A 23910-nucleotide genomic window follows, 5' to 3' on the forward strand; every position below is an offset into this window, starting at 1 on the left:
TTTAAAGCCAAGTTTTGTTAATTTAATTTCATGTAACTCTACGTTTTTGTAATTAATATACATTTCAAAGTAATGACCACTTGATTCATTAAGTACTTTCATATAACAGTTAAAATGCGATGTTCTGACTACTCTTATAATATATGTACTCGTATAATCAGATTTTGGATATTACAACTAGTTTCAAAAATAATTGCCTGTCTATTTTTGCAGCTCCCTGAAATTTTTAGTGTCCGCGAACGTGTTAAAGTAGATATATTCAAAAATATGTAAAAAAAATGTTAACTTAAAATCTCGAAGTTATACCCAATACAACAAGTGCAGGTAGTGAGTTACAACGGCCAATGAGAACTTTAACCGCGTTTTTCTCAAAACGACTTTACTGAACACGGTGGCCTCGATCTCTCGAAGAACCGATTGATTTTTTTTTTTTAATTTTTGTACATGTATTGGCAACAGTCGTACATAGCCGTTTTTAATAATTCCAAAAAATTATATTTTTTCAAGTCTTTCGAAAACAAAAAAAAAAGGGTAAAAGCACAAACTCTTTTTTCAAACCTGCATCATTTTCTCAAAACAAAAAAAAAAAATAAAAAATAAAAAAAAACCACCACGTACGATAGCCATTGATTTATAGAGTAAGAACTCTTCATTTTTTGCTTTCAGAAGATTTTTCACCGCTGCATCGTGGCCACACATATTTGTGTCAGTATAGTTGAATATATGTTAAATAAATTATAATTTATCCGATCCTCAAATAAGCATCCCTACTTTAAAAAAAAAATCATGAAAATCATTTAATTTTCACGCGTTCACAGTGGTGTTCCCCCTTAAGTGAATAATTTGTCATTAATTTTGTTGTATCATAGTTTATTCTTTGTTTTTAATTTCCCAAGCTTAATAATCTTTGTGTTCTTCGTCATTTCCACCATCAGGCTTTCTATTATTTGTATAATACATTTTTCTTTTGCTTACTCCACCGCATTTCATTTAAATACCAACTACGAAATACCATCAATAAATCCAAATTCTTTTTTTTTTTTGTTATATATTTTTTTGGTTTTTCTTTATTGTATGTAGCTTTTTCACTTATCCTCGAATACAATTATTTATTTTATTTCATTGAATTTCAACAACTCAAAAAGTAATAATGCCGTTTCACAAGATTTTGTATGTCTGTATGTTATACACGTCACAATATATGTAGTATATATATGCTATGTAGGTATATACATATATCTGTATATATAACTAATGCGTCTCTTCTTATGCAGGTGAAATTTTCGGTATTGGTAATGCACTTATTTAGAAGATTTTAATTTAAAAGTTTCTTTTTTTTATTTTAAAGTAAATTAATATCATACTTTTTAATTGAGCTGTAGCTCGAAAAAAATTTCATTAAAACAAATTCACGTTGTTTACATTTCGTAAATCGGGCATTTTCTCAGCTGTTGTTTTGCTAGTTGCTTCTAATCGTTTTGTGTTTAATTATAAATTTTATACAGTTGTTGTTGCTCCCACGCACGCTTTACGCTTAAAAGTAATAATAATTAAGTTAAAATTAAAAGCGTTTCAAGTTATCTAGTTTTCTTTTTGTTGTTGAAAGTTATTTCTCTGCTGTTTGGGGTTGCTTGAAATGGGTAATTTTTTGTTTGTTGTTGTTGATCGTGAATAGCAATAAATATTGGATTGCATAACTATTTTTATTTTCTTTCCATTTGTTCATCATTTACTAAATTTGCTGTTTTGCTATTTTCTTTTGGGTTGTGTGTTTGTTCTTCAATAAAACTATTTCGCGATTTAGGTTTAGTTTTTGGTTGTTTCCACATTTTTACTTCAACTTCTCCTCTCCACTTGCCTACTCAACTTCAGATCATCCCTACTGCTTCTGCACAACACTGCCCATTTTTACTTCTGTACCATTTTCATCAACATATCGGTCGACAAGGATTTCGGTCTCTCGATGGGCAGACCCAACGCACGATCCCAGATCAATGAAGCCAACACGCCGAGTGCGCGTGAAACGCCGAACAACACGGTGTAGTAGTTCATCTCCTTCATGCCGTAGTATTGGAGCAGCACACCAGAGTGAGCATCCACATTGGGCCAGGGGTTCTTGACTTTGCCGGTTTCGGTTAGGATTGGTGGCACGATCTTGTAGATCTTCGACACCAGTTGGAAGAGATCATCGTCGGGCAGGTGCTTGAGGGCGAACTCACGTTGGCAGGTGTAGCGTGGATCAGTTTTGCGGAGCACAGCATGACCGTAGCCGGGCACAACCTAAAAATAAAAGTAAATTACGAAAATAGTAAATATGAGCATAATTTCCAAGTTTCCTGTTAATTTCCTTACCTGTCCTGATTTCAAGGTCTTCCAGACGTAGTCCTTCAATTGATCCTCTGATGGGTTGGCGCCCAATTCCTTTTGCAATTTGCGCAGCCACACCAACACTTCCTGATTGGCCAAACCGTGCAATGGACCAGCCAAACCATTCATGCCGGCGGCGAACGACAGGTAGGGATCGCTCAATGCGGAGCCAACCAAGTGCACAGTGTGTGCAGAAACATTGCCACCCTCGTGATCACTGTGAATGGTCAGGTAGAGACGCATCAACTCGGTGAATTTGGGGTTGTCATAGCCCAACATCTTGACGAAGTTGGCCGACCAATCTTGGCTGGAGTCAACCGACTTGGAGCCTTTGCCTCCACGGTAAGTATTGCAGTAGATGGTCGCGGCGACGACGGGCAGTTTGGCAATCAAGTCCATGCTGTCCTCGTACACATATTCCCAGTACTTGCTCTTGTGAACTCCCTACAGCGAAACACATCGGAAAGATGTGAGCTCATACACATGTACATATGTCTACAAAAACAAAAATACTTATGCAACTCATGTAAACTCTTCTTACCTCTGAGTAAGCCTTGGCGTATTTGCTGTCATGATTCAGTGCGGTGACGGCGCACGCTAATTGCGACATTGGATGCAAAGTGGTGGGCATGTTGTTCAACATGGTGACAACGTGTTGTGGCAGTGCAGCGCGTTCGGCCCATTCCTTGGACAGTTGTTTCACTTGTCCTTTGGTTGGCACTTCGCCAGTAAGCAACAACCAGAAGAGACCTTCAGGTAATGGTTCATCACCGCCGTCGGCCTTGGGCAGTACCTTTTGGCATTCGGGAATGGAGAGACCACGGAAACGGATACCTTCATCGGCGTCCAATACAGAGGTTTCGCAAACGAGACCCTTGATGCCACGCATACCACCATACATCTGAGGGAATGAGGGAATAGAAAAGGTAAACATTGAAAATTGATTGAGAGTCTACGAATTTTTGCTAGTATTACAAAAACTAATGGATGGTTCGATTGCAATATGAAGTACATATAGTAAATGGCGATATATAAAATTTACGAAATACGAGAGGATATAGTAATTATGGTAATTATAATATGGTAATGCTTTAAGAAGTTGAAATATTAGTCTGGGGAAAAAGAAATCCATTATTTTTACGTAAAATTTTTCTGCAGCTGGTTTAATAATGTTTTATGGTCGATTTTTGGCTCCTGGGCGAAAGAATTGTTTTAATGTGAAATGTCACCTTGACAACGAGCATAAACTTTCAAATGTTTGATCGATAGTTTACGAGATAGCGATCACTACAGCCATCTACCGGGAAAATAATGGATTTCTTTTTCTAAATTACAGCTTCAAATTTTATTGTTTGTTGATATTTCAATAGCCAATTTTTTCAGATATTCACATTTTCCAAGCGTCTTTGTGAAGAATGCGTTTTCATCTGATAAAATTGAAGAAATAAAAAGAAAAAAGTGTAAAGCAGTTTATTTAAATAAGAACCTTATCAGATCCGAGATCAAAACATTTACGTTCATAAGGGTGGATAACTCCCTGCATAAAAAGTAATTCTACGGAAATAGAAAATTTATTATATACAATAATATTTTAAAACTTCTGCCAAAATATTTTGGAATGAAATTAAGATTTAAGTTGGACCGATTGCGTTGATATAATTTTTTAAAAATTCCAAAACAGCTTTTCACGCTTAAACTCTACTGAAATGAGTTTAAGAAATATATTCCAAAATTTATTTTAGTTATAAAACACACGATTTCTTGAGGTATTTTAAATCTGTCCAGCTCACATAAATCTTAATATTTTTTCGAAATCTCTCGAAAGAAAGGATCCAAACATCATGCGAACTGTGTGCCACTTGTATGCCAACTACGAATTCAAGGGGCAGAAGGGTTCTAGACATGGCGGCTAGGCTCAGACTTACGATAATGAGCACAGTAGCAGTAACCACATTTAGAAGACCCGGTTGCGAAGAAACAGCACCGAATATCACGCTCGTATCTGATCGCAATGCTGGACTAGTAAAGTGGACATGGAAGGTCCTTGAAGGCTTCACAGGCAGCGACCAACAATATATTTTTTTCAGAGTAGAACATAAGGGAATATCTGGTGCGAACATTAAGAAAATTGGTATCCGTAAGTGGAATGTATCAAAACTCAACCGCGAAGTGCTAATAGCGACCGTTGATGCACATTCTCACGTAGACACAACCCTTAAAGCGGTTCTGAGTGTCAAATAAACGCCTCCACTATTCATCAGTGAGAAACTCCAGTCAGTTGTGAGCAAACTGCAAAACAACAAGGCACCAAGCCTGGATGGAGTACCCGCAGATCGCAAAAATACGACCACAAGTCTTGCTAGACTTGTCTGGTACGCCTGTCTAAAGAGCGGCATTTTTCCAGAAATCTGGAAAAAGTAACAGCTTCTGCTAATACGCATGCAACCCGAACCTGCCATCAGCATAGCGGGTTTATGCATGCACGATAAAGCAGGAAAGTTCCTTGAAAGACTGTTCAAGCCGGGACTGGCTGCAGCCATAGATAACGTCCGAGGACTATTAGCAAGACAGGCGTGCTACGGAGAGCAATATTCGCGACGCGGTTAGTCTACCATAAGGGCAATCCAAACTGTCATAAACAGCGTAGGAGCAGCACAACAGAGCAGTACACAATCCAGAAGTATAGTCCTCCTTGCCACCTTATATGTAAGAAACGCTTGCAATAGCGTAAGATGGGCGTACATATTTGCCGCCTTAGAGCTAAGGTTCAAAACTGCGATATATATACCTACAGCGCATAATGAGAAAGTACTTGCGAGACAGCAAGCTCGTCTACCAAACCCCTGAGAGTTCTGTATAAACGTCACATGCGGAGCGGCACAAGTATGAATTCTTGGTGCCGACTTGTAGAACATCAGCTACGACGCGATGCACCTTTCTAAGCGGATACGCGGATGATATCGCCGCAATCAGCACAGCTTGAAACCTTGAAGAAGCTCGTTGAAGTACGTCTAAATATAGTTCCTTTGTGTTTAGGATTCCATACTCGTACATAGGTATGTACGTATACAGATGGTGGACCAGTTTTCTTATGCATATGAAATATTTCGTGACTTTTTTCATTTAGCTCTTGACCCTTTGACCTTAGCGCGTTACGCTAAAAGCTCATTTCATTTCAATGCGGTACTTCTGATACGTTCAAGTCGATATGTGCAATTTATTTACTACATATGTATGTATGCATATAATGTTATATATTCAAAGGCACTCGACTAGACCACACCCACGTTGCTTTTCCTTAAAGCAGCAACATTTGCGTGACGAATTGGCATGATCTTTACTCAAATGGTTTGATGCATTCTTTTGCTGTTTTTTATTCAACTTGAAAGCATTTTATTTATAGTTTTTCTAAACTGTTTTTATACAAGAGGTGACTCTCTTCTACACATACATGCCATATATTACATAATACGGTATGTATGTGTGTGTGCGTATGTGCATATATCGGCATTTAAATGGCCAAATGCCAGCATATAAATAATATGTAATTTTTGTATTTGCATAGCATTTTGTGGCTACTAATTCGTAAGACATGCAACCAGGTATATATTTATTTTTGATTGCATAACAGATTTCTTCGTGGTATAGAGATTTTTTCATATCTCACATTTTTGTGGGCAATACTTAGTTATGCAGCTATGCAGTTACTATGCGACTAGTTGGACTCACGACGGGCCACTTCACATGGAAAAAGTAGGCATCTCAGACAGTGCACTTTGCCCAGCACGTAGAGAGGAGGAGCCACTCTCTGTGACGGCGGACCACTTTCTGTGCGTTTGCCCGGCCTACGCTCGAATCAGGCTTGAGTTCTTTGGCACTGATGTGTTAAGAAGCGACCACCTTCGCTCCTTGGCACTGCAAGATCTACTCAGATTTCTTCGGAGGTCTGGTGGATTTAAAAAAAATTAAAAAGGGAACCCGTTGTGCATGCATAGTGCAAAAGTTTACCAGCTAAAATCTACTTTGCCTTAAACAAAAGATTATTTTTACTATCAGCAAAAGGAATATGGCGAAGTTTATGATATTTTTTTGTTGCATCATAAATATATAATTATTTATGAGGCAGTAGCAGTTTTATGATTATAAATAAACGTTTACCATTTTATGTGCGCAATTATCGAAAAATGAACTGTCATTATCAGCAGAAAATTTAATGCAGCCAATATAATTTTGATGAAATCACATTGGTATACATATTCACATTTAAAAACATTAAAACCACGAAGTAGAAAATGTTATTCAATTTAGTTTTTGTATTTAATTTAATTTTTTATTTCAATACATTTTTTATTTAATTTAAGTTTTTATTTCAATAAATTTCTATTTAATTTAATTTTTCATTTCAATAAATTTTAATTTAATTTAATTTTTTTTTTTATAATTATTATTTCATTAATTTTTTTTATTTAATTTAAATTTAAATTTAATTTAATTTCTTATTTAATTTCATTTTTTTTAATTTAATTTTGTATTTATTAAACTTTTTTATTTAATATAATTATTTATTTGTTATCACATAACATTTTTTATTTCATTACATTTTCTTATTTAACTTAGTTTTTTATTCCATTCAACTTTTGATCTAATTTAATTTTTCATTTCATTAAAATTCTATTTAATTCAATTTTTTTATTTCAATACGTTTTTTATTTAATTTAGTTTCTTATTTCATAAATTTTTTGATAAATTTAATTTTTTATTTCATTAAATTTTTTATTTAATTTAATTTCTTATTTCATAAATTTTTTATTAAATTTAATTTTTTATTTCATTAAATGTTTTATTTAATTTAATTTTTTTATTTCTTAAAATACTTTTTTCCCTAAATTTGTTTATTTAATTTAATTTTTTATATCATTAAATTGTTTTATTTAATTTAATTTCTTATTTAATTTCATTTTTTATTTCATTAAATTTTTTATTTCATTAAATTTTTTATTTCATGAAATTTTTTATTTCAATAAATTTTTTGTTTCATTAAATTTTTTATTTAATTTAATTTTTCTTTTTATTATATTTTTTATTTAATTTAAGTTTTTATTTAATTTAATTTTGCATTTCATTACATTTTTTATTAATTAAATTTTTTATTTCATTAAATTTTGTATTTTATTATATTTTTTATTTCATTATATTCAATTTACGTTTTTATTCCATTAAATGTTTTATTAAATTTGATTTTTTCAATTCGTAAAACTCTTTTTTCATTAATTTTTTTATTTAATTTAATTTTTTATTTCATTTCATTTCATTTTTCATTTCATTAAATTTCTATATTATTTAACTTTTGATTTCATTAAATTTCTATTTTATTTAACTTTTTATTTCATTGCATTTTTTATTTAATCTTATTTTTTATTTCATTACATTTTTTATTTAATTTTGTTTTTGTATTTAATAAAATTTTTTATTTGAGTACATTTTGTATTTAATCAAATTTTTTTTTAATTTAAATTTTTATTTAACTTAATTTTTCATTTCATTGCATTTTTTATTTAATTTATTTTTTTTTCATTAAATTTTTTGTTTCATAAAATTTTTTATTCAATTTAATTTTTTACTTAATTCAATTTTTTATTTAATCATTTCAATACATTTTTTATTTAATTCAATTTTTTATTTAATTTAATGTTTTATTTCATAAAACCTTTTATTTAATTTAATTTTTCATTTAATTTATTTTTTAATTTCATGAAATTTTTTATTTAATTTAATTTTTACATAATTCATATTTGTCCAATTTCCCTATAGCGCCATCCGATTTATGTATTTTTTATATCCTCTCGCCCACGTAAATTTCTCTCTTCTTTCTCACTTACCATATCGATGGTGGTTTCACCCATTTTGGTGGCACCATATTGCTTCCTGAAATTCTTTACACGCTCCTGTTCAGCTGGAATTTTAGCAGCGAGCACATCCCGCAAGCTCGAATCGGCCGAGATGAAGCGAACCAGAAGGCCATTCAATTTCTGTAAAAACAAAAATAAATAATAATTACAAACTATTGCACTCACAAAAATTAGCACGTAAATATCCACAAGTTACTATTAATACCCCGTTTTTCACTATGCAACAAGACCAACAAAAAAAGCAACTGGGAAAATAATCAAATTACATAAATCGTTTTTTACTTTGCTTGCTTCAACATATTTTACAAGCTATCAGTGAGAAGTAGCTAATCGCTTCGATTTGCTTAATATATATATGTATATGTACATACATACTATATGTACATAATTTCAAGGGTCAAGCCATCGAGCAAATTGTTGGCTTACGCAGTGCGATTAACGTTATCGCTCTTGCAGTGCAGCATCTTAGGGGAATGACAAAATCAACACTCAGGCGCTATTGCATTACGTGATTGTCATTGAATTGTAGCCAACGTAGTTGCCTCCAACTACATCCCCTACCGCGCCTGCCCTGCCCAGCCGTCTTGACGGTTTTAGCGCCATAGTAAGCGTCAAAAAACACGTCTAGCGACCATAAAATTGTACATCTGATAAGCCGCTAGCAGCTCGGTGATAATGGAAAATATTTAAGCGCAAAATGAGTTGGACGGACTAGATGGGATGATTACCTGCATGATTTCATATATACTTTATATGTATGTATATGGATGTGTAAGTAATTGTTTTTTTTTTCAGAATTTAATGACGTTGTGTGTGTTCAAGAACATTCCGTGCGACAAATTCAATGTCAATAATTGCACATTACTGATTGCGAAAACAAAAACCAAAAAGAAACAAAAAAAAACATTTTGAATTGCAAATTGAGCTCGCATGATTAATTGCGAATTATAGGCGAGCAAAAAAGTCCACAAATTTGAAAATGGGAATTAATTTTATTACGTTTTTAATAACTTAGACCAGAACAATGATAGAGAAGGCATAATTATAGTACACACACACATAGAAAGAATGTAAGTGTGCGCAATTTGTGTAGGGTTCAAAATAAAGATAATTATTAAAGAAAAAAATATAGGACCACATTTGTACATACATACATACATACATATGGAAGTTGTGTTTCAATAAAGTCGTTATGCCGTTTATAGCAGATGGTGAGACGGAGAATGCATTTTTTATGCCTACCTCGAAAAAGTCGTCTTAATCTGTAAGAGCAATTTAGTAAGATCAACTTTGAATTAGTGAGACTTTAAGCCTATTTTACGGAGTTTTGTTCAGAAACCAAGTTTAGGTTTTTTTACATTTTTCTAAGGGCTATTACTTCCTTCGTATTACGCCAAAATTTTAACCCATTCAGATGAAAACTTACGGAGATGTAGAACATCAACTGCAAGAATTTATTAAGATCAACTTTGAATTAGTGAGACTTTAAACATATTTTACGGAGTTTTGTTCCGAAACTATGTTTATTTTTTTTTTTTTGCATTTTTTCTAAGGAGCCAACACTTCCTTACATTTTTTTTATATTTCTCTTAAAAACTGTTGCTGAAAATTACGCACAAAATGCATCAGCACTGTTGGTCAGGTGATGGGTTCATTTTTTTGTAGCGCGCATCTACTTGTATATATAAATGCGTACATGCACACATACATACGTATTTATACCGCAAGCAGACTGCGGAAAAACCCACAAACTGGTATATTTAAGGTTGATAATCCGTTGATAACTCATTAGTCGCACAACACCAAGGGAAGTAATAGGGAATCCCAACAAATAAAACATCGATTGCTGTGTTCGTTAACACTCGTTTACAAAGTTTTTTTATTGCAAACACTTACAAATATGTTAATACAGGCAGTTGATCATTTTCGAGAATTAATTGAATGTTTACCAAACTTTCGATTGAGTCAGGCGACAATTGAGGCTGAGTGCACTTAAGTGCTCGTGCCACGTTACTAAGCGCACATCTTCGCTGCTCTAACTACATCGTTTCTTGTCTTTTTTTACAAAAAAACCTTTACAAAACTATACACGAGCCGAATTTAAACATCTACAGCATGTTGGCGTTGTGCAGATAATGTAATCAGCGCAAGTTCATTGAATATTCAAAATACGTATGAGTATACGAGTACATACATACGTACTACACTACTCCAGGCGTGAGGTGAAGCGTAAACGGGAAAAAATCGCTAAGCGGGGGAAATAAATTTCCGTGCGCTAGCTTTGGCGGCAAAGATCGCCTACCAGCACATGGCTCGTTAGGGTGAATACACAAAGCTTAGGAGAGTAAAGCAATTGATGGCGAGAGGCTGCCAGTGGGCGATGACGGCATCACACAAAACGTTGACTGGATCGTTAACTTTTAGCCGACAGACAATTTGTAAATGCTGATAGCGTTTTAATTTAAATTTGTCACGCGTGAAGATGCACGTACAGAAGTACGTATGTGCGTATGCTTGTGTGTTCGCTGTATTTGCTGTCATTTGTTGTCTGTCGCCAAGCGATAGTGGGTCAACAAATTCGATTAACTGTTGAACTTGCACATACCAATACTACATACGAGTACGTCGGCGCGATCGACCCCGGCCGTGAATGCAATGCGCTGGAAACTTACTTACATATGCATACATATACAGGTATACTCACATATGGAATATTTCGTGCATGCTTACACATACCCATACATATTCAATGTATTTTAGCTTTTTTCATTTATTTATTTTTTTATTTAAGCGATATGCGTTCCGAAACTGGTTCTGTTGGCGCATGCCGCAAATATGCGCGCGACTAGCAGCATAAGGATAAAAAAAAATATTCTAAATTTGCTACAGTAAAATTCGGTTAGCTGCCATCTACCCGTTAAAGTAGGCACACAGCTCCATCGTTCTCAGGAAATCTCTTAAAAAATTTGATTTTTATGTTTTAATATTTTTATTTTTTAGATGCTCACTTAAGTGCATTAACCACTTAAGTGCATTACTCGCTTAACTGATGTAGTATTTTTGTGCTTCTATTTAATTTAACTTTCATTTTGCTTCCTTTTTGAAGTTTCTTTTTAATTTTCTGTTTTAAATTATGCTCCTAAGTGTTGCTCACTTAACTGCCCTAATTTTTGATTTGACTTGATTTCTTTATGATCCAACTTTTTTCTATTTGAAATTAATTCCACTTGCATTTATCCTCTTTTCTGAAATTTCTTTTTAATTTTCTGTTCTAAATTATGCCTATAAGTGTTGCTCACTTAATTGGCTTAACTGCTCTAATTTTTTTCTATTTGAAATTAATTCTACTTGGATTTGCCCTCCTTTCCAAAATTGCCTTTTAATTCTACTTGAATTTGTCTTGTTTTCCTGAATTTCTTTCGAATTGCTGTGCTTTAAATTATGCTCTTAAGTGCACTAACTGCTCTCATTTCTTTCTGCTTCAATTCAATTTCTTCTTTATTAAAGTTTTATTTTTTGTTTTAAATTATGCTCTTAAGTGCATTACTCGCTTAACATGCCTAACTTTTTGTGCTTCAATTTAATTTTTTTCCCCTTTTTTCAAGTTTCTTTTTCATTTTCTGCTGTAAATTGTATCTTAAAAGTGTTGTTCGTTTAACCGCTCTCATTTTTTGTGCTTCAATTCAATTTATCTTGCATTTTACTTCTGCTGCTTGCTTAAGTGCGTGAGCTACTTAACTACTCCGTTTGTTTTTTTGTTTTTTTCTCATCTTTATTTTACCTGCAGTTGTCCCCTTTCCGAAATTTCTTTTTAATTTTTCGTTTTAATTGCGCTCTTGAGCGATACCCTGTTAAGTGCAATACTTACTTAACTGCTCTAATTTTTTTAGTGTTTCAACTTCATTTTATCTGCATTTGTCCCCTTTCTAAAATTTCTTTATAATGTTTCTTATTACGCTCTTAATTGATACCCGGTTAAGTGCATTAACCGCTTAACTGCTTTAAGTTTTTTTTTTGCTTCAATATAATTTGATTTACATTCTTTTATTTATTTTTGTTTTTTTTTGTGTGGTTAATTTTTACAAATTTAATTTGCACTTTTTCTAATGTGAAAGGAAGTTGGAAATATCATTAAGCGGCAATATCGATTATTGTCAAATGCTTAGTCAAAGGCTGCATATGAAATAATTAATTTTTAAAGAATATTTTTACTTTAGAGAAAATATTTCCTAGTAGGATATCAAAATGGCATCTTTTGTGCTAATTGGGTCTGGGCTGTGTCACCTAGACAACACCTCCATCACCACGAACCTCTTCACGTGCCATTTAGGTAATTAAGCATAGTAAATAATTTATACCCAAATCCCCTAAGCGCCTCAAAAAGCTTAAATGTTTGTGCAATTTACTTAAGCGAAGCTCTACTGTACATGTCCATTGAAATGTCACTCTCCTTGCTTATCATCCCGCCATACCATTTCACACTGTATTAATCAATTTTTTTTTTATTAACTGAATCGTTAGCTCACGAAAAGTACCGTAAATAGTACAATTAACACTATTTTCCCATAAAAAACCGGTTTAACCTTGTTTTTGTTTTTATTTATTTAATTTTTTTTAAGTCAACAAGCACCTGAATGCATTAAGAAAATAAGCAAATGCAAAGTTTGTAAACTTCGTACCCGATTACGACTAAGCACAGCTTGCACACATGAACTTGAACTTTTGGGATACGACGCTCGAGTGCAGTTGAAATAATCGGAAATTAGCGCTGTCCATACTAGAAGCAGTCTACAGCATTTGAAAGCGTGTAAGAAATAAACAACTCGCATGCAATTGAATATAGACGATTTTTACAACCGTTAGTGCTGATCACTTTGATCAAGTGTGTGTGTATGTTTGTATGCCTTGAAATGCGCGTGTAGAAGTCGTGAGTATAAACAGGCATTGCATGTGGCGTCATTTCAATTCGTATTTTGAAAGTCTGAGGCGATTAATTTTGATATTTTACTTTTGTGTATTAACATTGAATATGATTGAATGATTGACAAATTGAACATGCGATTTTAATTTTAATTTACAAGTAGTTACATATACGAGCACACATGAAAGGCACACAGAGAAATGAAAGGCAGCGAGTGGCGAGTGGCGAGATTAATACTCGTGCATATTTTTAAACTGTGATTAAATTGGTATGAATGTCATCTTGTTCATCTAATAATAACTCATCCTCAGTTACTGCTTTGGAAATTGAAAGCCGGAAACGAGCAGCGTTTTTCAAGCAGAGATCTTCGCGATCCTGCAAGCATGCAAAATGCTTCGGGATCGCTGTTGAGAGCGAGATAGTCAGAATACGATCAAGGCCCTGTGGTCGCCGTATTGCAGCTCTCTTCTGGTAAACTACTGTAAGGAGGAACTCAAATGTCTCGAACGTGCAGGAAACATTTCTCCTATCTTGGTTCCTGGGCACATGAATATAGAGGGAAATGTAATTGCCGATGAGCTTGCCAGGAAGGGGTCGATAGAACCGGTTTCAGTTGTCCCCTTCTCTGGCATCGGTGTCCCCTTGACCGATGTTAAAGAGAAACTACACAATTTCTCTCGAAAAATACGCAAGACGTGTGCTATTTCGAAAACACTATGGCCTCAATACGATATAAACAGAACGCTTAAGGTGATGGGAATACCTCGACATTTAATTTCCAAACTCATTGCGGTAATCACTGGTCACTGGGTGATCGGTACTCATGCGGAAAAGCTTGGAATTCCGTACAATTCCTATTGCAGAAGCTGTGGGGATCCTGCAGAGAAAGAGACTGTTGAACAAATGTCCGGCTCTGGCGGCTAGGCGCTTGCCCTAGCGTGCCCTTTGGGGATGACTTGAAGAAATTCTCCAGCTTAGATCCCTTTTTTCTCTTCCACTACATCAACAGCACTGGATGACTGTAGACGGTTTTCTCTTCCCTAAATTTTTTTTTTACAGGTAGTGGTCCACATTATGGTATCAAAACGGCACGTAAGTGCTACTTGTGGTGTACCTGGGGTACTCTTGCCATCTAACCTACCTACCTACCTTACTTTGTTTGAGTACAGACGAGATGTGCTTTACTTTGAGTTTATAGCGAGCAATTTTTGAACCAGATAACGCGGAGTTTCACTTATTTAATATACTTAAAAGTTGTATTATGAAGAGGGTTTTTCCAGAGGAGGAAAGCTTCAAATTGGCAACATTGTTTTCTGTGGTCCCATTTGATTAAATTTACAATAATAATTGACAAGCCGTTACTGAAACATCACTTCGAATTCAGTCACGCTTTATGGCCCAGAGTTTTTTTGTGGCCTCCTCTCTTATTTAGTAAGTAGAGTAGCGACAAAGAACATCATAGCGCGACTACCAGCACTGATGCATGAGCGGCACCAGCACCCGGATATTAAAAAAAAAAAATACTAACCTATCTGTAACAATAAACGAGCGAGTGAACGTGGCAAATAAAGATTTCTTCGCTCACTTAAAGCTATCCAAATGTCGATTACTATCAAGAGCTCAAAACATGAAAATATATAAAACGCTAGTGAGACCCAAACTGGCATACAGCAGCGAGTTATGGAGACTTAAAGCAACAGACACCGTCCAAATACTGAGTTTTGAAAGAAAGGCACTACGAAAAATATTTGGTCTCCTTGCGTCCATATAATCATAGTGAAAAGATTTTAAAGGTGAGCTCTCTAACAGATCGCTATTCGGTCTGAGTGAATTTGATCAAATCAGCTGATCAGCTATCTCACTTGGGGTGTATTTACAAAAAAAACTGAGGCTGTGTTGGTGATATACGAAAAAAATCAGCCAATAACACTTCGTTGTCGTCTGAACAACGGCTGATTGGACGAGTTCAGATGAATATGTGTGAAATGGTCGTGCAGAGTTCGGCTGCCGAATCCCCAAGTGAGATGGCAGCCAAAGTTCTCTTCACAATTTCCTTTTTCACCATAGTTAAAGAGCAAACCTGGTAATCTATCATCCTTGAGATATGATGACGAGATTGCTACATTGATACGTTATGAAAATGCGATAAGTTTCATTAAAAGTAAAAAAAAAATGGTTATGGGCGAGATGCCAGTGTGGCGTCCACAGACTGGAGGCAGAAGACGAGAGACGCATAAATGCTGGACTGATGAGGTCACAGCCTGACCTGCGGAAATTGCGAATCACAAACTGGCAAGCTATAGTAGAAGATCGATCGAAGTGGAATGTCAAATAAACTATATTTTAAGGGCTTAAAAGACATTTTCGCGTGTTTTATTTCCATTTAAGGCAAAGAAGTTTGCAAGACGGTGCCACGCAAGTGAACCTGTTAACCGAGCGACCCGTATTTATAGATTTATTATAAGGACTGACATTCCAAGTACATTTTTTTTCAATTTTTTGGAAGTGTTTGTCCGGTTCCAGCGGCAACACATGGCCCGGAAAGTATAAGAACAATCACACCTGCCAGAAGTTTTCACGTGCTCCTTTCTTCTTCGCATGAATTGCACCCCTCATTCTGGACCAAACCCATTTTAGCTGCGTGGTATGGAGTGCGACAATGTTCCATCAGTACTGTAACCAATATTTTACATCCCTTCCATGGGATTGATCAAATAAAGTTGGTTGTTTTCGTGTTGCAAGTTCATATCATTATTTTGGCGATCCAGTGGGAGATCCAGGCTTCCCATATAGACAGTACCTTTTTGGTAACTCTTAAGTTAAACCGTTACCGTCTGTTCCACTCCATCTACTACTACGAAGTTCGAAGCGGCGTTCGCCAGTGATATATTCTATCGCCCGTGTTATTCCTCTTAGTAATAGGAGAGATCCTCGAAACAGCCTTAGGCCCCCTTCACAACTGCGGTCTTTAATGGACGACGACTAGCGCGCTACAACTCTTAAGGAAATGTGTTACGCGCTTCATAGGGAATCTACGTCTGCCGGTCTTAAAATCAATTGTCACAAGACGAAGGTCTGGCAAATAAGATCACCCACTCATCTTATGGAGATAGGTAAGCCTATCTAGAGAAGAATTTTTTTTTACGTCTGCAGCAAAGTTGCCACGAACGAAAAAGCAAACATGGAGCCGATAGACATTTTGGATTAGAAGCCTGAAATGGAAGTGGATTGGTCACACTTTACGTAAAGAAGACGGTAATATAGCGAAGAAGGCAGTAGAATGAAGCCCACTCACAGCGAGAGGAAGAGCAACTGACAGCCCAAGGGAAACCTGAATAAGAACTGGATCGTGAGAAGTCTCAACTCGGGCTAAGCTGGAAACAAGTGAAGGGGTTATCCAGTAAACGGAGGAGATGGTGTGTATGTGTTGTCTTGCCCCGCTGGGGTTTCAAGGAAACAATTATTATGAAGATGACTAGGCAAATAATGGAAGGACAAGCTCATTTTCGCATACAAAATTTACTCTAAAAGTATAGCTTTTTCGTCGTGATTTCAAGAGTGGGAGCTTCTCTGATTGAGCTTTGCTAAAGTGTTGTTACAGCCCTATTGAAAACCACTAAAAATTCAAAAATTCATAAAATATGAAGAAATCTACAACTACTTAAATTTCTATTGAGCTGCCGCCGATAAGGGCAAGACAAAGCTCAGAAACATGAGAACTAACATCAGTCAAACATTCCTACAATACTATGACTGATATCCACAATGCAGCAAATATACCAGAGTACAATAAATTGCATTTTTGCCGCATCAGACACCTTCAATCAACACAAATTGTTGCCGCGAAAAAATCCGCAAATTTCTTGTATTTCCGCAAACATTTGCATTCGCATAAATTACCATAAAAAGCTGGGATGAAGGCAAGTGGTAAATGGCGAGTATACTTATACTCATACATACATACATACATACATACACATGTACATTTGCATCACATATGGATACTGGACAGCACTAATAGCTCATACCTCATTGTGGGTTTGCGTTAAATCGAGCGCAATCAGCTGATTGGTGAATCGAAAAATTCCAGATGATACTGATAGCAGCCTACATAGATGTTTATGTATATGTCTATTTTTGGGCATCGCGACACTTGACGGTCGCCAAAGATCAGTCGGAGTTTATTTTCCCAGTACTCGTATTATTAGTGATTGTGGCGTGACGATACGATTGCATATACTTACAAGCTCGCGTTCGATGCGTCAATGCGCAAAGTTTTCGTATTTGATGAACTGGAGACATGAAAGTTTATTTACATGGCAATCCTGTATGCTTATGTGCATTTTTTGTTTTTGTTTTGTAGCGGTCTCAGTCGGTTAGTTAATGTAAGACGAGTGCTTTTGTCGGTACTCAGGTAACAAAGTTTAACTACAGATTTTTGTTTAGTTAATAATATGTGTATGTATGCGTGTGTATTTGTGTAAATAAAAGTCGATACAGCTATGCGTGCTTCGGTAATTTTCACATGAACAAATATATGTACATACTATTTGATATATTTACATATTTATGTAAATATGTAAAGTAACCCTGCAGCGTGAAGTCATACTAGTGACAAAAGTCATACTAGTTCGAAAGTAACTAGTTTTGTACCAGTTTGCGCATTGACCAATTAGAGGTGTGTGCAAAAAAAATTTTTGTTAAAAAAAAAAAATTTGTTTTCTTTACAAAAAATATTTGTTTAAAAAAAAAAATTGTGTGTTTAGAAAAAATATTTGTTTAAAAACAACATTTTGTTTAAAAAAATATTTGTTTTTAATAAAAAGTATTTTTTTTTTATTAAAAAAATTTGATTTTTAATAAAAAATATTTGTTTTCTAATAAAAATTATTTTTACATTTAACGCAAGCACCCAAAATGCGTATTAGACGAATATACTCGTAAATTTTGAAATCATCAGCATACGAGTATTGTATCCCAAAACTTCCGCTTATTACTGTTATTGTTAATGAGTTGCGAGATGATAATATTCAACTCTCAACCAATACGAAGGCAATGCAAGCTGGGTTTAGATTGTTGCTGAGTCTAACTTTCCCTGCGACGAAATGACCTCAGCCTTATGTGCGCTCACTGTTGTAATTAGCGCTCACTTCGCGAAAATACATGCACTTGTGTGCATAATGCGAATTTTAGCAAAAAAGAAATTCGGCAAAACAAAAAAAACCTCGCTCTTTGCTGATAGCCAAACGTCATCTCCACATGTTATTGCTGATTATCCTGTACTTCTCGCTCCATCTTCTGCTGTGGGAGTCAATGCCAATTCCTCTCATCGATTACCTGATGATGCCTCTCTCTCATTCTGCCTCTGCTGCTGTTACTCCTGTAAGTGATAAAGTTTCTGCTGACTATTCTGCTGCATCCGCTGCGGTAGGAGTTAACGCTAACTCCTCTCATATTTTTGCCGATGTCAACTCGCGATCGTGCGCTGCTGCTGCTGCTGCAAACAAGACACGCACTATTGGTGCAAACACTGCTTCGCAGCCCCCTGCACAGTGGACTACTGTGACTGGTAAAATGGCTTAAAAGCAAAATAAGTCATCGGATGTGGTATGAGGTGTTAACTGTAGCACTGAACTGTATGTTGTAGCAATAAACAAATGTATAACCTTTTTTAAGCCTACGGTTTCTGCTGAAGATATTATTGACTATGTTGTTAAAAACACTAAAATTTTTAAGTCGCTTATTCCCTGCTTTAGCCTAACTAAGAAAGTTACAGCAGTTAGCTCTTTAAGGAGAATTAATTTTAAGCTCGGGTTGCGCCATCTGCTTTAGATCAAGTTTTAAATCCCACGCTTTGGCCAGCTAATGTGTAAAAGATTCACCCTTTTTAAAATTTTCGGAAGGACGATTCCCTCAACAACAAAATGTCATGGAGGAAGCTTGTTTAAAGATTTGAAAATTTATTTTCAGATTATGGGGGGCATTCGCACTAAGTCCGAAATTGGACGTGCTCAGAGTGTCCACTGTGATTTTGATTATAATTTTTGTCGCTTTTCTTTAATTTAATTCAAGGTGACATCGACTTTCTTACGCCGGCGAGAACTTTACGAAGCTTTTACCCTTTTTATCTCAAGATATTCAAAACGAATTTTGAATCCAATGCACCTGTGCGGACTCTGCGCGAATTTAACGAGATCTCGAACTCCATATGGTTAAATTTTACAATAACTAAAAATCACTTCTCTTCTTTGTTATATTATTTAATTCGCCAATATACTCATAATTGTATTCGTTTTAGTTAAGTTTATTTTAGTTTAAGATTGTCTTATTTGTTACTCTTTTAATAAATTATTTATATTAGCACTAGGGCAATAGTCAGTAAGAACATTTCAGTTTTTTGACTAAAAATTCAAATAAATACTCGTAAATAAATAAATAAAACGTTTGAGTACTTTTTTCTGTAACGTGACAATTGGTAAACAAAACAACAAAAGAGCCTTGCAGAGAAAATACGTTCGTAATTAGCAATAAAAATGAAAAACAATACAAAAATAAATTGTATTCAAATATATTATTGCGTCAGCAAAACAGAAGATTCTGTTAAATGCACTGAGAACAGGGGGTACTGGTTCGCCGCCTCTGTATGCTTTTCGCCGTGGCCTTGAGGTGCTCTCTCCGCTACCTGTGATATGCTTTTGAGCTGAAGGTTTTGAAGTCAGCGCAGCGAGCAGAAGGCGTGAACTTGCTGTGTTGTGGAGTTCTTCTAGCCAGAGGTGGTTCAGGAGTGGTCGATTCAACTTTTGGTACTACTAGAGTACTATTAGCGTCGCGCGGCAGGCGTTAGTGATAGGCATCTTAATCGACCAAGAAGCGTTGGGAGCTCATGCGATGAGACTTCATGAGGCTTTCGCATCTCTTCTGCAGTAGCTGTATGGAGTATGACGAACAAAGTGGAGGCATTTCGGCATTTATTCCTTAGCTACAGACAAATTCGCACTCTCATTCGCGCGTGAAACTTTATTATCAACAATCGGCGGTTTTTTCTATCCACTGTGCCAAGGCGCATTCATTAAAGGTGTTGGCACTAGAACAACAACAATGTTTTGTACGTTTGATTGTCAAAGAAAAGTATTGGCAAAGTGGAAAAGAAATAATGAATTCGCCTTGTTTCATTCTGGGCTGACAGGCACATGGGCACGGCGAAAGAAAAAAGAAACAAATCAGCTGATTTACCGATACCAACTTTAATAGATTCGCCTTGTGCTGTGCACATAATCTTCATTTCAATACTTTTATGTTTCTTTCTTTTTTGTGCTATCTCACTTATTGTGTTTCTTATGGCATGACAATAAACGGTTTCCTCACTAAACTGTCTCCCCTTTTTTGTGGTGGGTGAGGTAGGGTTCAAAATGCCTTCGCACTTACAGCGACCGTCGTCTACTGCCTCGTGTGGTTTGGCCACTAAAACGATCCCTCCTCTCCTTTTGAGGAGACATCTTTCTCGGAACTGCTTTCTATATTACTTCGGTAGGGCCCAGAACGGCATCCATAAAGGACCAATTCTATTCACCCACTGTGTCCCCTTGGGGATAAATATGTGACCCAAACCTAACCTAACCTAACCTATAAAATATGTAGTACAAAACTAGTAGTTTAAAGGTATGCCCCATTTTTTTACTGTGGGGTATGTAAAAAGTTTTCCATACACTCAATATAAATCTTTTGCACTTTTAAAATGCATATTCTAACGAGCTAATGTGCAACGATATTCATTGCGGTTTCCACTTATTTTTTTTGTGGCACTACTGAAGCGCGTAATGAGCAAAACCAGAAGTAAGCACTGTGACCAAAGTGTCAAATGCAAATTACAAGTAATTATATGCAACACAATTCCCATACAGACATTGCTCAGTACACTGAAGTAGAAAAACGCATTAAATCTTCAAACATCTCTATGTATATTTAAAGTGCAGTTGAAGTGCTGGGCAGAGAAGTCGAAAGTGAGGTTTCAAGTTACTAACTGAACAGTAACCAAAGTGATCGTTCGACCAAAAAATATATACATAAAATAAATTTCTACACCTCTCACATCTTTTCGTCGAAGGATATAAAATTACTGAAGTTGTAAGGGCTATTCTGTTCGGTGCTCGAACTCTAATACCCCAACTCACATACATTCACACTTTAAGCTCGCTAAAAGCTCCCTAAACAGTTGCTATGCAGCGCCACTATGTCAGTAATCAGCTAACTGCTATCAGCATGAAGTCGAACCGTCTACTGGAAATTGCAGAGGATGTCCCTTCTGCGCTTATTGATAATAAACCACAAATGCACACACATCCTTTTTTCGTACTAACGGTACCAACGTGCGTTAGACAAAGCCCTTTAAGTGATAAGCGTCAGGCGATAATCATTATCTGCCGACTGTGCCGCTATCGCTAATCAAAAGCCAAAACTCAGGGCAGGCGATACGCTCGAGTTGCTTATTAGTTCCACGTGACATTGGCGCAACTTCGTTCTTGATACTACTTAAAAAGCGCGCCTCCAATTTCACAATATTGGCATATACTTGAATGTACGATTGATGAATGGGCCAATGCGTAGTGATTTTTACGAGTAAAGAGAGTTTGGAGAAGCCTTGCGCAGATTGCAGCCAGCTCTTGATTTGATTGCATTTTAAGTCAGCTACCGGTCAGGGGTTGCTGGGTGACAATCAAGAAAGCTTAGCAGGCTGAATAAAACGCAACTTCCAGTAAGGGAGTAACCTCTTATTTGGCATTGCCCGATAGAAGTGCTTGCTGTGAAAATTGACTCAACTCCATTTCAAGTTTATCTGAAAGGCAATAAGGTGAAATCATCTCGATATTTTCTCGTCGCTAGCTCTTTTTTGGATTAGCCTAAGATTCGGATACTTTCCTTGTTTTTTTTTCAACTTTTCTGAGGAACCATGAGTAGACGGCGACAAGAGATACTGACAGTCGTTCACACGCTTAGCTTAACCGAACCTACCGAACTAGTCCTTATGTAATTTCTTTAGTTTGTAGTGTGCAACTTACTTATCTTCTAAAAATTAAAAAAAAAAGCTCATAATTCTGCTTTTGCCCACCGAGGGGTGACATTAATGTTTCAGCCCTCTGCGAAGTAGGTATGCTCGACTACGGCGTCCACCAGCTAATGGGGGTTTCAAATACTCATTTGATTAGATTGGCATACGTTAATTCAAGCTAATCAATTTCACAGAAAAGGCATTGAAAATGCGCAAATTGAATTTTTAACGACAACTGATAAGCGTGAAGATACGAATGCCATGGTTAATATGGAAAAATGGCTGCATGGCAAAAATCATGATTCAAAATTAAATTCAGAGTCGTCTTATCACTTAATTTAGTGTCAGATAGTGTACGCCTAATATTTTAGAAAAATAATGTACACAAATACAAATTCATAAATACATATATGTATGTATGTATGTGTTTAACATCTGTTCAAATATGAGTTGTAAATTCAGTATGGAATTTTCGCTAAAATACAATAAATCAGTCCTAAGCTTGTAGATCATTTTCATTATCATCGTCATGTGACGGTGACAAGATGTACATTTTTTGCCTTGTGAATGCCAACGGCACGAGTGCATAGTTATATGTTTGTGTGTATATGCATGTGTATGATTGGGAGGTGCAAGTGACTGTATGCAGGTGGTTTCAACTAAATGCTTTTATCAGTGCAATTTTGCGCATCAACTTTAGGCCAACATATCACCTGATATTTTTGCTATCGATTCGGCGGTAATAATTTTATGTGCATACAAATGCTGTATTAATGCATATGCCCTGCATTTTTGCCACTTACTACAAGTGACTATAACATTAGGGTGGTCGAAGTATTGAATTTTTTTTTTCCTGTTCACTTCACTCGGAAGCATAGGGCCTCGACAAGACTCAGTCTTGCGTTGGATTCGTTAATATATCTTGCTTTCTGGCAGGGTAGATGAATAGCCTGCCGCTACCAGTCCTAAATAGTGGGAATACCGATCTGTCGTTGCTTAGGAATATTGATTATTTATTACTTGAAAAAGTTGAATAAAAAATCACAGGCAGGTATTTTTAAAACCGTTCAACATTTAATGGCGCTGAAATTTCGCATATATTTTGTATAGAAAAACGCGTATTTCACTACTTGCACTAGAACGTGGACTAGCCTCAAGACCCTGACTCTGAGAATACCTAGGGGACCATCAATTTGTGGCCACAAGGTTATCATGCGCAGAGCGTATTATTTGGCAGTGTGACTGTTGAGATTAAGAAGAGAAAAACACAGAAACAGTTTACGATATTTTGGGATTACTAGTTTTTTTAGGATATACTCGTACGTAGTCAAGATATAGCCGGATTTCAAGGCTTCACTGAATTAACCAACAAAGCAGCTTGCTGCAGGGAAAGGTGGGAAGTGGTTGCAAGAAACTCTATTCTTCCTGTTGTTGTAGCAGCATAAACATTCCCTATGCATGTAGGAATGCTGAGGAATGCTGCTGAGGTGACAGGTAGTTCCGGGCACGTAGAACCGACTGCCGAAGGAACGAAACATTGCTCTTCTTATCAAAAGTTGACTTTTAGCCTCCATGCAAACTTTTTACTCAAGCTGTACATATCGACATTTATTTCAATTCATTTAAACTATTACAAATAACCGTTATTTGAACAACTCTTCAATATC

General features: G+C 35.9%; 1 protein-coding gene across 4 annotated transcripts in view; it reads right to left on the reverse strand.

Moving 5' to 3' along the window:
• Nucleotides 1-776: 776 nt before the first annotated feature.
• LOC129237176 (probable citrate synthase, mitochondrial) overlaps nucleotides 777-23910 on the reverse strand; it is a 33765-nt gene continuing 10631 nt past the window's right edge. For all 4 annotated transcript variants that reach the window (XM_054871682.1, XM_054871684.1, XM_054871683.1 and 1 more), the window contains exons 3-6: nucleotides 8247-8396; nucleotides 2909-3268; nucleotides 2353-2811; nucleotides 777-2280 (exon numbers count right to left, since the gene is read on the reverse strand). In XM_054871682.1, the coding sequence (XP_054727657.1) occupies nucleotides 1909-2280; nucleotides 2353-2811; nucleotides 2909-3268; nucleotides 8247-8396 (1341 nt within the window). In that variant the 3' untranslated portion in view covers nucleotides 777-1908. The remainder of the gene's footprint in view (nucleotides 2281-2352; nucleotides 2812-2908; nucleotides 3269-8246; nucleotides 8397-23910) is intronic.

Source organism: Anastrepha obliqua, chromosome 2 (genome assembly GCF_027943255.1).
Source record: "Anastrepha obliqua isolate idAnaObli1 chromosome 2, idAnaObli1_1.0, whole genome shotgun sequence".
Classification (NCBI taxonomy): Eukaryota; Metazoa; Arthropoda; class Insecta; order Diptera; family Tephritidae; genus Anastrepha; species Anastrepha obliqua.